Below are 17,791 nucleotides of genomic sequence, written 5' to 3'. Positions count from 1 at the left end.
ATACTGGATATATTAAAAGTATGGATGTTACAGTTAATAATAATTTATTAGGAGCTGTGCTGGAACAAACCTATTAAAACAGGAGAAAATATTAAAACAAAAATGTATTTGTTACTTCTAGTTCTCTATAGTGCCAAGCAGATGTGCAGCATTTATTTTAATAAAAACAGAAAAAGAGAAACCAAGACCTTAAATTCTAAGGTTGTGAGATATTGTTCATAGTTTTCTTGCTACAGTTTTTAGGAGTAGGGTAGGAGTAAATATACAAACACTTTGTCTTAAATATTTTAGTCTCTATTCTAAAATAAAATATTCTATAACCTTTTTTCTCCAATTTTTCTCTGGAGCAAAAAAGGTCTTCGTGAAAAAAACTATTTTTTGGTCTTTTTATGCCACAATTTTTTCCTGGTTCTTCACATCACCAGTCCAACAACATCTGGAAAACTATAGGTTGCCCACCTCTGGTTTAATCATTTTTTTAAAAAATTGCTCAGCTAAGTTGAAGGATCCCTCTTTTTTACTATGTTCTCCTTCTTTCTTGTCAGAAACCAAAGGTCCCACCAGGCCCTTTGGAGTCCTCAGTCCAGTCAGATAAGTCCCACCAGCGGGAGAAGCTAGAGCGCTTCAAGCAGATGTGCCAGATGCTGGAGCGGGTGAAGAACAGCAGCAGTTCTAGTTCCAGTTCGGATTCGGACTCGGATACGGACTCCCATGGCTCGGACGGCTCCAGCGGGGGCGTATCAAGCCGAGCCACTTCCCCAGCCACCCGTTCCCAGCGCCTGGCTGCCTTGGGCTTCAGTGCCAGTGAGGAAGAGGATGAAGACGAGGAGGAGGAAGAAGAGGGTGGGAGGCGCAATGGCAGCTCAGAGACAGCACGGAACGGCAAGCAGCCCAAAGCTCGGGGGAACTCTCAGGAGAAAGAGAACAATCATCGTCCATCCAGCCGAGGGAGTGAGCGGGCTAAGCAGCAGGCGGGCGGGCGCAAGGCAGGCCGGCCCGCTGGGCAAACAGGGCTCCGCATGGTGGCCCGGACTCAATTCCTCAACTGGCCCCTGGTGCCCTCCCCTCCCAAGCCCCTACTGCAGCTAGAGAGGCACGTGGTCCGGCCTCCCCCTGACAGCCCTGAACCTGACTCCCTGCCTTTGGACAGCGGCTCTGACCACATCATGCAGCGGGACATTTGGTTGGCGGTCTTCCAATACCTCAGCTATCGGGAGCTGTGTGTCTGCATGAGGGTGTGCCGGACATGGAGCCGTTGGTGAGTGGCACATTGCATCCAGGGAAGGGATGACTTGGGGCCTCAAGTGCTCCCCTACTGGAAATGCAGGAAGAGGGATGCCACTGGGAAACATCACAGCATTTATAGTTATTGAGGTGGGAGAAGAAAAGGGGGAGCTAATGTGCTGTGGCATCTGCCCCCATCATTTTCCATTGGCATGGTCTCTGCATCAACCCTTTCTCTGGTTCAAGCTGCCTAGAGCTGTTTTGTTACCAGTTTCTGCCAGTCCTGGAAGATAGGAGCTGGGTAATCTGCACTTGCTTGGCACTCAGCTTACACATTCTGTAAATAGAGTTGATAGTATGGACAAAATGTGGGGGGAGAAAAGTGAGTGCCCATGGCATAAGTACTCTTGACACCATGGTAGCAAACCACCTGTCAAGATGATGAGTCTTGTGTCTGTGGTGGGAGGAGAACATGTGTATTGTGCAGTTTTGTTCAAGCTATTGTTTAGGCCCATGAAATTTATCGGGGGAATTCTTGGGAATCTATCAAGATGAATCCTGGAAGTTGTAGTCCAAAGGAAAAAAAGGAAGCTAGGGTAAGCTTTGGTGGTGGTAGTTTTAATAGCAAAATGACCAACAATTCATTTATATGTCACCCTTTTCTCAATAGTGAAACTTCAAGCAGATTACAAAATGTTCAATTCTGATAGAAATATATTAAAAAACTTCAGTAAATATATATATGTCACTTAAAAATTCAGTTTTAGTTATAGAATTAAAGCCATTTAAAGTCCATTAAAAACAAAACAAACAAATCATATTGTTAAAAACCCTTTTCAGTCAATTCCTAAAACCCTAGTCAAAATAGGAAAGCTTTCTATTTGCTGGCATAAGGATGGAGCCATCTTCACCTCTCTAGGGCAGGAGTTCCCAATTCTGGGAGCATCCCCCAAGTAGGCCCTCGTGGTATGGTAAAGAAAACAAGTCACATAGTATCTAGGCAACCTGATGTACTAGGATTGAATTTTTGTAGACCCAATCCACTTTTATCAGATGTGTATCTCTCTAAGATATCACAAGTTTCTTTGCTTACCTCCCTCTTCCTTATCCAGGGAGCTCAAGGGTGGCATAAATGGTGTGCTCTCCTTCTCTCCAACTTGCCTCCACTAAATAACCCAGTGAGACAGGTTCGGGTGAGAAATGGTGACTGGACCAAGGGTATCATGTCAGCTTGGTTTGTGGCTCAGCCAGGAGTGTGCCTGGTCTCTTGGTCTTTGGGGATGTTGGAAAAGACTTTTCTGCAGAGCAGGAGAGCTGTTGTTCCATGTAGTCCTTTTAAGTGAATGTTGGTAAGAGAAGCAGGTTGTTATCTAGGTTGAGACCTCAAAAGAGTTGAGAAAGGGAGAGGGGAAGGAAGAGAAAGAATTTGTGGTAGCAAAGACAATAAGATGTGTTTGCATTTTCTTTGCATGTGGAAAGAAAGGATAAGTCCTAAGGGAAAGAATAAGATATGCTTCCACTTTATTACTTAATACTGTTACTTGATTTAATTATAACCCATCTATTTTCCAGCCCTAGTACTTAAGGTGGGTGACAAAAATTCAAATAGATACAGTTCAGAGAGGTCATCAATAAAAACATACAAGTTTAAATACAATTAAACTACCAGTAGACCTAAAAACATATCCATTAACAAGCAAGAAGCAACAGTGGTACAGTACAATTATTGAAAGTCCTTTCCTCATAAGTAGGCAGTTCCTAAAGACATGGTAAAACAAAACAAACAAGTCTACATCTGTTGATAGAGAGAGCCAGGCCAGCCTCTCTAAGAAGAAAGGCCCAGAGCCTGAGGGCAGCCACCAAGAAGGCCCTATCATGTATGTACCAAACATGGCTGTGAAGGTCAAAAGATGAGAAGGGCTTCCTCTGAAGGCTCCGGAGCTTGGATGGGCTCACATATGAGCATATGTACCTTCCCATTTAAACTCTGGTCATTTTCTAAGACCTTCCATTAAACTAGTGCACTCCAGTGCATTGGACAATAAAGCCCATAATATGCAGCCAGTATTGATGTGCTGCTTGGGTTGTAATCTCAACACATTTGGGTTGCTCCTGCTTCAGGAAAGCTGATCTACTTTGCCTTTTCAGCTTGAATGGATACACATTATATGTCAGCAATCATGGGCCCGTTACAGACCGCCCCTTAGGGGCGGCCTGTAGGCGCACCTTTCCCCGCCGGATCGGGGCCTCAGTGGCCAGAGCGGCAGCCGCTGAAGCCCCGATCCACCGCTTTCCGGGCTGCGGGGAAGCGGCAAAAGGCCCCTTCCCCGCAGCCTGGAAAGGGGTGTCCTTGGGGCTTCAAGCCCCAAGGACACCCCGCGGCGGTGGGGAGAAGGAGAAAGGGGCCATTTGGCCCCTTTCTCCTTTGGTCCACTGGGCGCAGCCGTCTGAAGGCTGCGCCCAGCGGACCAAACCAGGAAGGAGCTCCGAAATGGAGCTCCTTCCGGGGTCGCGGAAAGGGCGCCCTAGGCACCCTGCCACAACCCCAGTACGTCACAACCGCGCCGCCTCGTTTGGAGGCGGCGCGGCCGTGACGTATCGATGACGGCGGCCGTGTGGAACGGCCGCCACCATTTTGTGCACGCGCAGCGCGCACTAGGGTTAGGGCGGTGCAGAAGCACCGCCCCGTATTAACCCTAGTACGCGCTCCGCACATACTTTTAAGCCCGTCTGTAACGGGCCTTAGTTAAAACCACAAAAGCTGGTTGCAGAAAAATGTGAATTGGATTGGTGCTGATGGACAATCCTAGCATAAAAATACAAAGCTAGGGTGTATGAAACAATTTTGACTTGGTTTGTCCTTTTTGTAAGCCTACATGTTGTTTCTGATTTATGGCGACGCTAAGGCAAACCTATCAGGGTATTCTTGGCAAGATTTGTTCAGAGGGAGTTTGTCTTTGCCTTAGCTGTCTGAAATTTTTGCATTTGCTGTCATTGGGGGCAGCGTATTGTGAAAAAGTGTCTTGCTGCATGGATGTTGGCAGAGAAGATTTTCTTCCTATCACCAAATAAAAGTCAACAATCCTTCAAGGCAACCTGTGTATGATGACTTTTAAAGTAGCCCTTTCCATACAGCAACTATTTGTATGTTAGAGTGTGAACTCTTTGACACCATCACTGTTAACATCTAAAAGTAGACTTCCTCCCTCTCCCCGTCTTCTTCCACTGCTTTTTTTAGTTGAGCAGGAAACATCTGTCCTGTGGGCACTGCCCACATCTGAACTGAAGTCACTTGAATATTTTCAGGCTATAACAATACCACTGCTTTCATCCCATGCACCTGAAGAAAATCCCCCCCCCCAAAAAAAAAATATTAATTGACAGTTCTGTGTAAAGTTTTTAGCCTCTCCATTTACCAACAAAGGCAGAATTATTGTGAGGGAGAGATGTAGGAATAATGCCATTTTACTTTATATCCCCCTTTCCTTCCAATAGGGGACCCAGGGCAGCTCAAAACACAGATTAAAATAAAGCACAGATGTAGTAGCTCTGTTAACAAAACCTCTGAAAAAGAAACTCTTTTTTACCAAGCCTTTTTATGCCCCTGCCTTTTCCTCTTTGTTCTCTGTATAGCTGAAATGTTTTAGCAGCAACAGCATTGAGAGAATGGGAAGCAGAGCTGGAGAAACATTTTTGAGTGCCAAGTTGCAACAGCATCTGCACAGTAAGCAATGCAATAAGGCTTGAGCTGGGAAAGGGGGAATTGGCTCTAGCCAATTCTACTGCTGCATGTCTTTGCCTACTACACTCAAGGTAAAATATCAGCTGCCTCCAGAATTCTTTAATGACCCTGTGTGAACAGCAAAACAGAGAGAAAAGGGGAAAACCAATAAAGCCTGTCTCAACAGCTCCCAGCATGTTAAAAAAGGGGAAAAAACTTAGATTTGTAAGTTAACAAAACAGGCTGGCAACCTTTAGGTGACTACTGTCCATCTCCCTTTTAAATATTATGGGTTTTTGCTTGAAATTTGTGCCATTCCCATTACATGTAGAACATAACCTTTCTAGTTGCATATTTTGTAAAGTTTGTTTCTCATACCCAAAGAGGCTGAGAAAAATTGTGAAATTGGTTTGTATCTTAAAGTTGTCAGTTCATTTAATGGAAAAGTCTATTTTTTGCTCTCCAACAGTGCTTCCTAAGCTTTGGTCTTCCAGGTATTTTGGACTTCAGCTCCCAGAAAAATCCAGCCAGCTGGGGCCAAGTCACAAACTCTGGGATCTGACGTCCAAACCAACTGGAGGACCAAAGCTGGGGGACCACTGGTATAAATGGAACATCTGTCATTTGATGCCTTTTCAGCCAGTGTCACTTAAAGCTCTTCCAGCTTAATTTAAAGAAATACATGAGTTTTTGGGTTTGGCTGGTTTTTCCCAATTCCACATGTACTGATTTCATTCTTGGGGAGGTGTGGAGGCCCTGTTTGTAGTGGTTTCTTGGATCTGCACTAGGTTTATTTTGCTTATTAAACCAGGGCATGGTTAAGCAGAGCTAGTTAAGCTGTTTTCCTGAAGAAGTTCTCTATTTCCTTGATGCATTTTGTTCAAAAACTTCTGACAAACTTCTGGGTTGAGCTGGAGCCTTTGAACTTTTGGAGTGTGTGTATGTGTGTGCCTTCAAGTCGCCATGAATTTCATAGGTTTTTTTTTACTGTATTTATACCCAGCTTTTCAGCCAGAAACACTCTCAGAGTGGCTTACAGATAGTTATACATCAAAAAGACATGACACAACAGAAGAAGGGAATGGCAGTGGGAAGGGGAATAAGTCCAGCCGTTCTTCTCTTCCTCTGAGGCCTGGACGATGGCAGATAGACTGGAAGGAGGGCTTGTCTTCTTAGTTTAGGCCAAGCCTGATGAAGCTGGCAGGCCTTTCTCTTCATCTGAGGCTGGATGATGTCAGATGGCAGAGAAGGGAGGGCTCATCTTCTTATATTAGGCCAGGCCTGATGGGGCTAGCCAGCCTTTCTCTTTCTCTGAGGCCGGATGATGTCAGATGGCAAGGAATATCTTAGTTTTAAAGGCAAGGAATCTGTTAGTTTTGCAAGTTCCTTCCTCTAAAATATAATCTACAGCACCTTGTATTCATTGGTGGTCTCCCTCCTGCTTATCTTCTAAGATGAAACAAGATCTGGTGCCTTTAGGTCCACACGAACCTTTAGTTTACTGGTGCCCAAACCTGACTGCCCACACATTACTGATTTTCAGCTTCCAGAAGCCTTGCTGGTATGCCCAGTGACTGTCATCTGTAGATGCAAGATTGGGAACCACCAAATGGTAGAGTTGAAAGAAACCTCAAAGGGCATGTAGTACAATGGCTTGATAAAGGGACAATCTGCAGCTAGAGCCATGACCATCCAGACTCTGTTTAAAACTCTCCAAAAAGGGAGAGTCTACCAACTTGGTTTATAAATGTACATGCCTGGGGGGGGGGGATTAAAATAAAATACAGAAGTCAGAATTGCTGGTTCAGGAGGTACCCAGCGGAGGTACCCAGCGTTAGGAGCTGATGAATCTGCTATGAAATCTTACTCTAGTCTTTGTTTGGGTCCCATTAGGAAACACATTACATCTGATGACTAATGGTGAAGCATGCAGGTTTTTGTAGTACCTGGATGGGAATCATGCAATCCTCCAGATATTGAACTGCAACTCCCAGCTGTCCAAGACAACATGGGCAGTCCTTGTTACAGCAGAATGGACAAACAAACACTTTGAAATTATACTATAGGTTTTCTCCCACCCTCTTTTCATATCCATACTCTCTCTCTCTCTCACTCGCTCATGCTCTCTCACTAGGTGAACTGAATTACATTTCCCCTCTTTCCTGGTCTTCGGCCCACCATAGGTGCTGTGACAAGCGGCTTTGGACACACATTGACCTGAGCCGTCGGAAATCCATTACTCCCTCCATGCTCAGTGGCATTATCCGTCGGCAACCAGCCAGTCTCGACCTTAGCTGGACCAACATTTCCAAGAAGCAGCTAATGTGGCTTCTCAACAGGCTACAAGGTATTGTGGGCGAGAAGGATGGGTTGGCTGGGCTAAGGGGCGGCAGTGGCTTGTGCTTACTTATTTGAAGTTTTTATCCCATTAATTAAGTCACAGTTGTCAAGAGGTCCTCCATTATGTTTAAAAGATGCTGAAGTCACAAGTGAGGACAAAAAGTGTGTGTGTGTGTTTTATATATTCTAGCTTTCTTCCAGTTTAGAATCCATGGCAGATTACAAAAATACAAAAGCAAAATAAATCTTTTAAAAAACTAGATAGATACGAAAATTAAAACCCAGTTAAACAAGGTATCATATTAAACATAGCCGAAAGCAAAATAGAGTTTAAAATACAGCACAAGCAACCCATTAAAAAAGAAAATACTCCATGCAATCAATTATAAGTTTGGGGCAGTTATGGAGGAATGCAGTTTTCACCCCTGCATGTCCAGGTTCACTGGATGTGACGTGCATAGATTCCTGTCATTATTTTTGGCTGATATACAGCCAAAATAAAGGCTTGGGGTGAAGCTTCTAAGGAGCAGGAGAAGGCAAACCACTGTTTGCAGGCAGTTCTGGATGCTTTGGCATGGTTTGGGGTGAAAATTACATGAAAATCACACCAGCTTTTTTAAAAATATATATTATGGGGCTTTAGGTGACAGCCTGGGTGGTTTAAGGGGCACAGAAGTGGAGCTTGGGGAGTCAGCTTGTGAGTATATCTGTACTTCCCACTTGGTCCTTAAATGTCTGAAATTCGACTCACTTGCTGGACTTATGGCAGACCTAGAGAAGAGACCCCAAAGCTTGGAATTAGTTGTCAAAGCACTCCAAGGTTAATCACTCACTGGGCGGCTGTTGTCTGTTCCTAGCAGCAAGAGGACAAAGGGAATGTCAAAGGTGTTTACAGGCCTCCTGCACACCCTCCTTTTATGTTCCCACTGCCTCTCTGGCTACATCTCTGGGCCGTAGCAGATCTCTGAAGGGAAAAAATCTGAATGGACTGATCAGCCTGTTTCTGGTCCTTGTCACTTTCTCTTGAGTTTATTTGTAAGTTCATCTCATTTTGCTTCCATATCGGCATGCATTTTAAAAAAAATGCTTGAAAATCAATAGCATCTTCCAATGTATTTTTGTTCACAAGGTAACTTTTTTGTCCTAGTTTATCCTGAAATAGTAATTTTTATACAGTTTCCATATACAGTTGATGGCATTGTTGCCTAACCTTCTCATTAGCAATTTCAGAGCTTGGAGGTAACACATTAAAAGTTACTGTCATTGCTTATGGCCCAAACTGAATATCAGATGATCAAATTTAACATGGTTGTACCTAATTTTGAGAAATAGGTGCTGGGCGGATGCTAGGATGTCACCTAAGAGGAAGGGGGTCAGTAGCCTGAAAAAGTTTGGGAACCACTGATTTAAAATCTCATGTATGGTTTTAAATTTTAAGTTGTTTTGAGTGTACAGTGCACCAGCGCCATATGCAGACGCACTATATGCAGCCTCCACCTTACGCGGAAGCCACACTGCAATGAAAGTAATGGCGTGTGCACCACCACAACCATGCGCACCATTGTTTCCAATGGTGCATGAGCATACACAGATTTCCCCTTATGCAGGTGGATCCAGAATGGATGTCATGGGAACAGGGCAAGACATAAATGTTTTAATACATGAATACATCAAGAGGCTTTCTGAGGTGCATGATAGGACTTCACAGCCTCAAATCACAACATTTTTGGGAGTGGGGGAAGAATCAACACAGGAGAAAAGTACAGAGTGAGAATTAGTTACATTTTTTAGAGGAAAGGTGGGGCAGTTTCTGATGTTCTCTCCCCCTCTGAGTGTTGTCTTGTCCATCTTTTCAGGCCTCAAGGAGCTCATCCTGACTGGCTGCTCTTGGTGCTCTGTGTCAGCGCTTAGTACAGCTAACTTCCCTTCCCTGCGGCTTCTGGATTTGCGTTGGATTGAGGACGTCAAGGACTCCCACCTCCGTGAGCTGCTGTTACCTACCACAGACACTAAGCCAGGTAAAAATTGGGTTCACCAAGAGAAGGCTCTCTGATCAATTCTATTCCTTTCTGGACCATGGGAAAATAAAGTTGATAATTCACTGTCTTCTGTCCCTGCATCAAAAACTCATTTGAATTACCCTCTTAAATGCTTTCTTAAAATTTCTGCATCCTGAGCTGTGAACAGTTGCCACAGTGTTAGTCTTTCTTGTCAAGTCATGCTTGCATAATAGATGATCCGTTAGTCCCTTCAGGGCCAGTAGCCAGAAGCTCCACAGCCCATGTTTAACTTTTGCTTGGGATAGCAGAAGTGGGCTGGTTCATGTTTAATGAGCTGTATTTGGGTTGTCATGCTTATCTCCTCAAGGCTGTGCTTTGCCTTTCTTGCTTAGCCTTAATATCCAGAATCCTTTCCTGCCCTTTGGTGAATTCAACAAAACCCTCTCAAGGAAAGTCATTTCCGAAGCATTTGCTCCCTGCTGAAAGGGATTAGCAGCATCTGGGCCCTTGAGCTATTTTTGAATGGCCATTCCCAATACCTCTCATCACTATATGATGCTGACCAGGGAATTTCAGTGTAGCAACATCTGGAAGGATACAGTTGCCCACCCCTGCCCTCTTGTGATGACTGGTTTTGTATGGCTCAAAAAAGGACAAGCTCCTGCTTTCCCCCAACCTCCCCAATATTGTTATCCTATCATTAATCAGTTTTTATTCTTTTGGGATACCTCCTGCTACCCACTGGCAAGTGGATAATGCAGAATTATGGGAGATGAAATCTAACATCAGGTGACCTACAGTGCAGCATTGCATTCCCCAACTTGTTCTCACCTGGATCAAGGGAGGCTTTTTAGTGACCTGCTGCAGGACACATTCTTTAGAACTTTAGCATGACACACTTTGATGCTTAAATTGATTTGCTGCTCCAGAGTAGATTTTAATTCAGTAGCAGTCATTCTCCCTCTTACTGATATGCTTTTCACAGAATATTATTTTTAATTGTAATTTTGTTGTTTTATTTGTATTTTAGCCCCCTTGTATCTTAGTCATAAGAAAAGGCAAGAAATAACTCTTAACAAAATAAACCATCATTTTGTTATTGACCATCTTGGACCCTGTTTTTACTGAGAACTCTAGATAGTAGTTTTGAAGAATAGTCATTGTATATTTTTATAGGCCCCAATTAACATGGCCAGTGATTACCTGTTGTGATGGATCCCCTATCCAGGTTGGCCCTGCATTTTCAGTCATTAGCTTCTTACCACTTACTTTGTCCTTTTACCCCAAACCCTGGATCTGTTATATAGGCCTCAATGTGACCACTATAAGTTGATCAGTAGGTTCAGTGTGGTAAGGCATGACTAGCCTCCCTTGTTAATTATTAAATTAAAACATCCAAAGGTGAAACATAGAAAATAAAAACAGTAAAGATTTATTGTATAAAATAACAATGGAAGTGAAGTATGCAGAAGGGTGGATGGGAGGGAAGAAGGTTGGAGGGCAGATGGAAGTAAAGATGATTGGGAGAAGTTTTTGAGGGTAGGAGAAAGTGTTGGAGTAAGAGAACAAATGTTTGAAAAAAGGGAAAGGAGAGATGTAAATAAGAAGGAGCAAGATGGGATTTAATGAATGTAAGGAAGGATGATTGAATGAAAAAGGTGGGCGTTGGAAGGGTTGGATAAGTGGTTGGTTATAAGATTGGTGGTATATCAATGTGTATATTGATGGTTTTTTATGTTCAAATGTTGTATATGTAGATTCTAGATTTAATAAAAAATTTCAAAAAAATTATAAAAATCTAGCCTTACAAATATTTCACACAAATTACACAGTAACACCTCTATTTTAAACAAAGTAAAGCTTTTCTCTTCACTTCTCTTCTCTTGACATTCCACATTCTCAGTTTCCCCAAAACCCACTTCAGATACCATCCATTCCCATCTTTCTAATAGCCCTCTCTGTGTTTATACCTGACCCTCTCTGTCTCTCACTGGCCTATCTAATTTTTAACACACAAGCTTGCAGATTATATCCTTTCCCGATAGCCCTCCTCCCAGTATTCCATGAGCCATGATTGGGTGGCTCCACTCAGGCTTCCACAGCTTCTCACATCACACATGCCTTGTAGTATTGGCTACAATCCACTTCCCAAAGCAGGCTATCCCACCTTCTTCGCTGGCCTTGGCTCACTCACCCACATCTTTTTCTCCAACCCTGCCAGGCCAGACTGATAGTCGAGGCCGGCTCCAGAATGTTTCTGAGCTGCGGCTTTCTGGGCTGGACATCACAGACTCATCCCTGCGCTTGGTGATCCGGCATACCCCTCAGCTTGCCAAACTGGACCTGAGCCACTGCAACCACGTGGGCGACCAGTCTGTTAACCTGCTGACCGCTGCTAACTCTCCACTCCGAGAGACCCTTGCCGAGCTCAACCTCGCTGGTAAGTTGAGCCAGGGACAGGGATGATGGTGGGTAGGATCCCTCTCCCTCAAAGCCATTTGTTGTTCCATCTTTCCTGCTTGTCCTGGTGCCAGTACTTGGTTAGCCTTTAAGAAAACCCTGAGATAAATTTCCACCCATCCATACCAAACTATTTTGGATAGTATGGAACATAAAAAGTCAAATATGTGCCTTCAAATTGTTTGTTGACATGGCAACCCCACAAATTTCATAGGAATTTCCTAGGCAAGGAATACTCAGAAGTGGTTTGCCCTGACCTTCCACTGAAATGTAGCTTACAGCCCCTGGTCTCCTTTCCAAGTACTAAGGCGGGTTACAGACCGCCCATTTGGGGCGGGCTGTACCCGCCTCTTTCCCCGGTGTATCGGGGCCTCAGTGGCCAGAACGGCAGCCGCTGAGGCCCCGATCCTCTGCTTTTCAGGCTGCTGGGAAACGGCAAAACGCCGCTTCCCCGCAGCCTGAAAAGGGGTGTCCCTGGGGCTTCAAGCCCCAAGGACACCCCGCGGTGATGGGGAGGAGGAGAAAGGGGCCGCTTGGCCCCTTTCTCCTTTGGGCTGCTGGGCGCAGCCGTGTGAAGGCTGCACCCAGCAGACCAAACCAGGAAGGAGCTCCGAAAGGGCACACTAGGCGCCTTGGCGCGGAGCGAGGACGTCACTTCCGCGCCGCCCCGTATAGAGGTGGTGCGGTCGTGACTTCCTCATTGCAGTGGCCATGTGGAACAGCCGCTGCCATTTTGTGCACGCTCCGCGCGTCCTAGGGTTGGGGGCGTCCGGAAAGGATGCCCCTTTTTAACCCTAGCACGCACGGAGTGCGTACTAAAGTGCCCGTCTGTAACGGGCCTAAGCAAAGCTGATTCTGCTTAACTTTGAGATCAAATAGAATCTGGTGCCTTCAGGATATTTAGCCAAAGGAACATTACTTTTTTGAAATTAATCATTGCTTATTTCGAAAAGTAACTCATTACATTACTTTAAAATATGGAAAGGAATCCAATAGCAGCCTTAAGACTAACTGGGAGGAAGAAACTCCTAGCATAGGCTTTCTAGAAAGTTCCAGTTAGCTTGGATCTAGTTGATAGTAACATTACTTGTTCTTATATTGTGTGTTGCTTGTTACTTGTTCTTATATTGTGTCTGACACAGACCTTGATTTAAGTGTAGCAAGGATTCAGCAATTACTTTTATGGCCTAAATCCAATTATTACTCCCAGTTAGGCCAGGCTCACTGAATCACTTCAATCACTAAATGTTGACTTACCATTCAATAGTTGATTCAAATGGTCTACTCTTGCTGGCACTACCAAGTTATTATTATTATTATTATTATTATAATTATTATTATTACCTCCATTTAAACCTGACTTCATGTTGGATTTTACAGATGTTCTAGAAAGAAGCAAGAACAACTATTTTTATATTCAGGAGAGAACAGAAAAGTAGCCAAAAATCTAGAGAACATTTGTGATCTATAAGTTTTATTAATTGTGTAATTGTTTAACTGTCAATAGCTCTGTGCCCCCAAAAGCCTGCAACTTGTAGGCTTTTTTAAGGATACTGTGAACTCACTACACCTGTCCCTCAGAATACAGTTCCCATGGTTCTTCCAGGCACAGAAAACATCCTAAATCTGTAAATAAGTATAGTAAAGAACCAGCACAATGTAGCGGTTTGAGCATTGGACTAGGATTCTCAGATACCAGGGTTCAAATATTCACTCTGACATGGAAGCCTACTGGGCAATCTTGGCTGAGTCACACTCTTTCAGCCTTAGAAGAAGGCAATGGCAAACCTCCTCTGAAGAAATCTAACCAAGAAAAAACTGTGAGGGGGTCACCATAAATTAGAAACACATTGAAGGCACACAACAATAAAGTGTGCCAAATTCCTACAGCATATGCCAGAGATAGGAGACATATCTTTCATCTGTTGTTGGTCGGCATCTCCCATTGGCCCCAGCCACCAATGGCAATGGTATGGAATGATGGAGATTGCAGTCCAGTAACATCTGGTTTGCCTAAATAGCCCACCACTGTAAGCCACCTTTTGAATAAGTTATTCAAACAAGTGTCACTGGCATTTTGGGAGGCTGTTGAGCATAAAAAACATCTATCCAATTTCTCTTTGTGGGGCAGTCTCACTTTCAAATCCCTCTGCATTCCTGAGAGCTAGAAACCTAGGTGTTATTGAATAACATTGAGATATAAAAGAGGAAGCCTGCTGCCAACTGCTCAGATCTTGAGGTGTCACTCCCCAAATCAGAATCATATTTCAGTAGTAAATATAGGTTGCTTTCTAAACTGGGAAGAGCTTTGACCTGTCTGTCCCTTTCTTCTGTTATAGGATGTAACCGGCTGACGGATCAGTGTCTGCCCCTTTTCCGCCGCTGCCCACGCCTTTCCCGCATTGACCTCCGCTCTTGCCACCACATCACACCTGAGGCCTGTGCCCGCTTTGCTGAAGACTCGGTCGCCAACAGGGCTTCTGTTCCCCCTGCCCCTGCCTCAGCACCTCCTTTCCGTTGCCCCGAGGAGAAATTGCTGCTGAAGGACAGCTAATACCCGCCCTGGGGTGAAGGCGCAGGGAGACTCTGCCTCACCAATCAGACAACCGAACACGGACTCTGAGAGAACCTTTCTACTTAAAGCCATGCACTGAACCAGAGTGGCGTCTCCACCCCCACCCCCTTGAGCGTGCGGTAAGGAGGGTGAGGGGTTGTGCTCCCCTGACCCGTTGGGCTCACTGCAGGGCAGGTCGCCTGTTGCTCCATCCCTTTGTTCCAGGACAGCCACAGAGTAAGTGGGGCCTGCAGCAGCCTAGTTGCTTTACAATGCTGGGAAAGGCGTATTCCTCCCATCATGTGTTGCGCTGTCTCATTCTTTTCCTGCCCCCTAAAACATCGGTCTGTGCCACCGTGGGTACCGCAGCTCTCTAGGGGTGGGTGTGGCAAGGTGGGTGGGAGCTTGACACTCAGCCTTGAAACGCCAGCTCAGGAGGAAGGCAGCTTATTGTATGGTGTTGGATTATTATTTTTCTCATCCCTTCCCTGATGCAAATGTGCACTCCAACTTCATCCATTCCCCCCCCTCATGCACACATGCTGCCTTTATGATTTTGAAAGTGTGTGTGAGTCTGCCTGTCTGTACGCCTGTCTCTCCTTCCCTCTGCCACCTTCCCCAGATGTTTGTTTTCAGTGTGGCTTTTAAAAGGGTGGTGGTGGGGACCCGGCAGCTGATACTTAGATTTCCCACCCTGCCTCACTACATGCCCACTGAAATTCCGTCCACACCAATGCACACACCCCTTTCCCATTGCAGTATATAGGCCTTGGGTTGCCATGTACGGATGGGTTCAATTCCCTGGATGCCCCAAAGGCATATTCTTTGTATACATGTCCTTTTCCACCATCCTTCTCTTCCCTTATTTCCCCCTCCAAGCTGATCTGAATGTTCAGGTGGTCTCGCACCCACCCATGAATCTTGATGCGTGTGCCTGACCTGTGCACAAATTGTGCTTAAACACCAAAACTGGTAACACGCACACATTGCAATCCATATGTACACTGTCTCTGCTGCTATATTGTTTACACAAAAACCAGTATGTGCACGTGGACACACATGCAAGGCACATGCATGAGTGGACCCTTCAGTGGATGCTCAGCCCTCCACATTTACCTTTTCACCTCCCATCTCTATTTCCTGTCCACCGCACTTCTATTCACACTTTCATTCATTTTGCATACATTCAGAAACTTTCTGAGTGTCCACATCTCTCTTTTTTCCTCATATGGGGACTTACATCAGGCATGTCTGTCGACACTCAAAGAATTTTTGTTCCCTTTTGTTCTGCCTGTAGTAATCCTCATGGTTCTCAACCAGTAAGGTCCCTGCCCAGTTTGGCCAAAGTAAATACAGCACACTCTTGACATGCACTTGCACGTCATTCTTGTACCATATCACAAACACAGACAGGAGAGGGAATTTCTGTTTTTGAAGACTTGTCACTTAAAAGGCTCCTTGTAAGAGTGAACTTGCACATTGGGTGAAGCGTGACATTAAATCTCTCTGTGTTAATTTAGAACATGCAGAAACCTTTTCTAAAGAGAGACCTGGAAAAAATAGAAAAGCTATTTCTTATGCTTGTCCTCTTTTTGCAGTCTGAAATGGCACAATCCATTCTATTCTCTCATTCTGCTGTGTGTCTTGGACCACTCCAAGGACTCCTTAGGGTATCCTTTGAAGTACAAGTGAAGCTGGAATACAGCTCATTCCCATGCCCATGAAACTCATGTTGTAAATCTCCATATGGCCTGTATGGAGGTTTACAACTTTGACTGTACTGTCAAAGAAATGTGAGATGCCCCATTCCACCTTTGGTGCTGACAGCCAGACAAAAGGAAAAGATGAGCACTCTGAGCAGCAGCCATATGCATTCACGCATGTGTACCACATGTAGATTCTCGGCTTGCTGTCCCGCTGCCTGTCTGCATTCTTGTTCATCCCTCTTATATAGACACTTCTACCTACAGTTCTACTCTGGTAGCATTTTTACTCCTGCAAACACACTCAAGTTATCCTCCCAGCCATTCGTTCCTTCTTCTCCAGACCACAATCCCCCTTTCCTCCCTCTCTAGCCTGACCCCTGAGGTTGTGTGTCTGCCCACCATCTTTACCAAATTCCACTTCTCCTCCTCCCCTAAGAAGCCTCTCATGAGAACTAGAGACAAACAGCTTGAAGTCAGGGTGGGTTTATAGCATGTTGTCTCACTCTTTATCTTTTTGTTTTTGCTGTTTTTCTAACCTCATCCTGGGAGGTAAATGGCAGCTGTCTTGTTCCTCTCCCTGCCCCCAGTTCCAACTCCCGTATCCCCCCCCCCTTACCTTGTTTGTTCAGGTCCATAAGCTTTAATAACCACTTTTTGGAAACCAGGGGAGAGGAGAGAGCGGCATTTCTTTGCCACAGTACCACACAGGTGGGGCTGGGGAGCAAGCCAGGCCTTGGCTTAATTCTGGTTGCCCTTTGCCCCCCTGTTTCAAACTTGAACCTCCCTCCTATTTTGTGTGTGTATGTGTGCACACATGCGTGCACGTGCGTGTGTGTTTCTTTATTTTAACAGGGTTGGGAAGAGAAATACTGTAGAAAAGGGTGCTAAAAGAATGTTTTGGACCGAAGTTGTGCCTGTTATCGGTCATTTTGCTCCTTCTATGTGTAGGTGGGGGTGACACAGTTAATACAACTCTTCCCTTCATTTATGTATACTGTCTGGGGTTGGGCTAGTATCCTCTTATGTGTTTCCTCACCACACCTCTCCTGTCCTCCCCACCTTCCTTCACCTCCATGTTCTTTCTTATTGACTTGCTAAATGGAACAGGGATTTGAGTTTGGTAGGTTTCCAAAGGGAGCAGCGTAGCAAGTAATAGAAGATTATCTATGTCACACACACACACTCTAAAGTTTCTCCCCTTCCAATCTTTCTCATTACCAAGGTTTCCCAGAGTCCCAGCTCTGAAACTCCCTCCCCGCGGCCCCTTCTTTTCCTCACCTCTTTTCTGTCTTCTGCATCCCAGAGTCTCTAACCTGGTTTGTCAGAGGGCACCAGAAACATCCATTCTGCATGTTGGAATTTGGGAAGAGGGGAGATGGCGTGAGTCTGGCTTTCAAACTGGTAATCATAACTTTTATTATATATATACACACACACACACACACACACACACACACACACACACACACACTTGAACGTTCATTTATTACTAAAGCATTACTTGAAAAATGCAGCGATAGGTCTTGGAATCAGAGGCGAGGTTTTCGGTGGTTTGTTTTTTTTTAAAAGCTTCTGTTGGGTGCTCTTTTTATTGTTTTCAGAAAATTGGTTTGGTTTAATTGTTTTATTTTATTTTATTTTATTTGTCTGATGAAATAAAAATCCTTCCCTCTCACTCCATTAGCCAAAGAGGGCCAAGGTATCTTTCCTTTCCCCCCAACTGCTCCCTTTTCTGGACTTTCTCCTTCCTAAGTCATCCCTTATACACTCCTAAGAAGAAAGTATT

The 17,791-nt window shown here is 44.7% G+C and overlaps 1 protein-coding gene across 6 annotated transcripts in view; it reads left to right on the top strand.

The window, feature by feature from the left end:
- The window catches only part of FBXL19 (F-box and leucine rich repeat protein 19), a 36,795-nt gene that overhangs the window by 17,301 nt on the left and 1,703 nt on the right, over window positions 1-17,791 (top strand). For 5 of the 6 annotated variants that reach the window (XM_089480960.1, XM_089480958.1, XM_089480959.1 and 2 more), the window contains 5 exons: window positions 546-1,258; window positions 7,129-7,292; window positions 9,142-9,303; window positions 11,507-11,725; window positions 14,085-14,536. In XM_089480960.1, the coding sequence (XP_089337086.1) occupies window positions 546-1,258; window positions 7,129-7,292; window positions 9,142-9,303; window positions 11,507-11,725; window positions 14,085-14,299 (1,473 nt within the window). In that variant the 3' untranslated portion in view covers window positions 14,300-14,536. The remainder of the gene's footprint in view (window positions 1-545; window positions 1,259-7,128; window positions 7,293-9,141; window positions 9,304-11,506; window positions 11,726-14,084; window positions 14,537-17,791) is intronic. The other variant, XM_089480962.1, reaches the window with a different exon arrangement.

Source organism: Sceloporus occidentalis, unplaced genomic scaffold, assembly GCF_023333645.1.
Source record: "Sceloporus occidentalis isolate IW3139 unplaced genomic scaffold, rSceOcc1.0.p SCAF_14, whole genome shotgun sequence".
Classification (NCBI taxonomy): domain Eukaryota; kingdom Metazoa; phylum Chordata; class Lepidosauria; order Squamata; family Phrynosomatidae; genus Sceloporus; species Sceloporus occidentalis.
The sequence above is the reverse complement of the archived record's forward strand: the minus strand, read 5'-3'. Positions and strand labels throughout refer to the sequence as shown.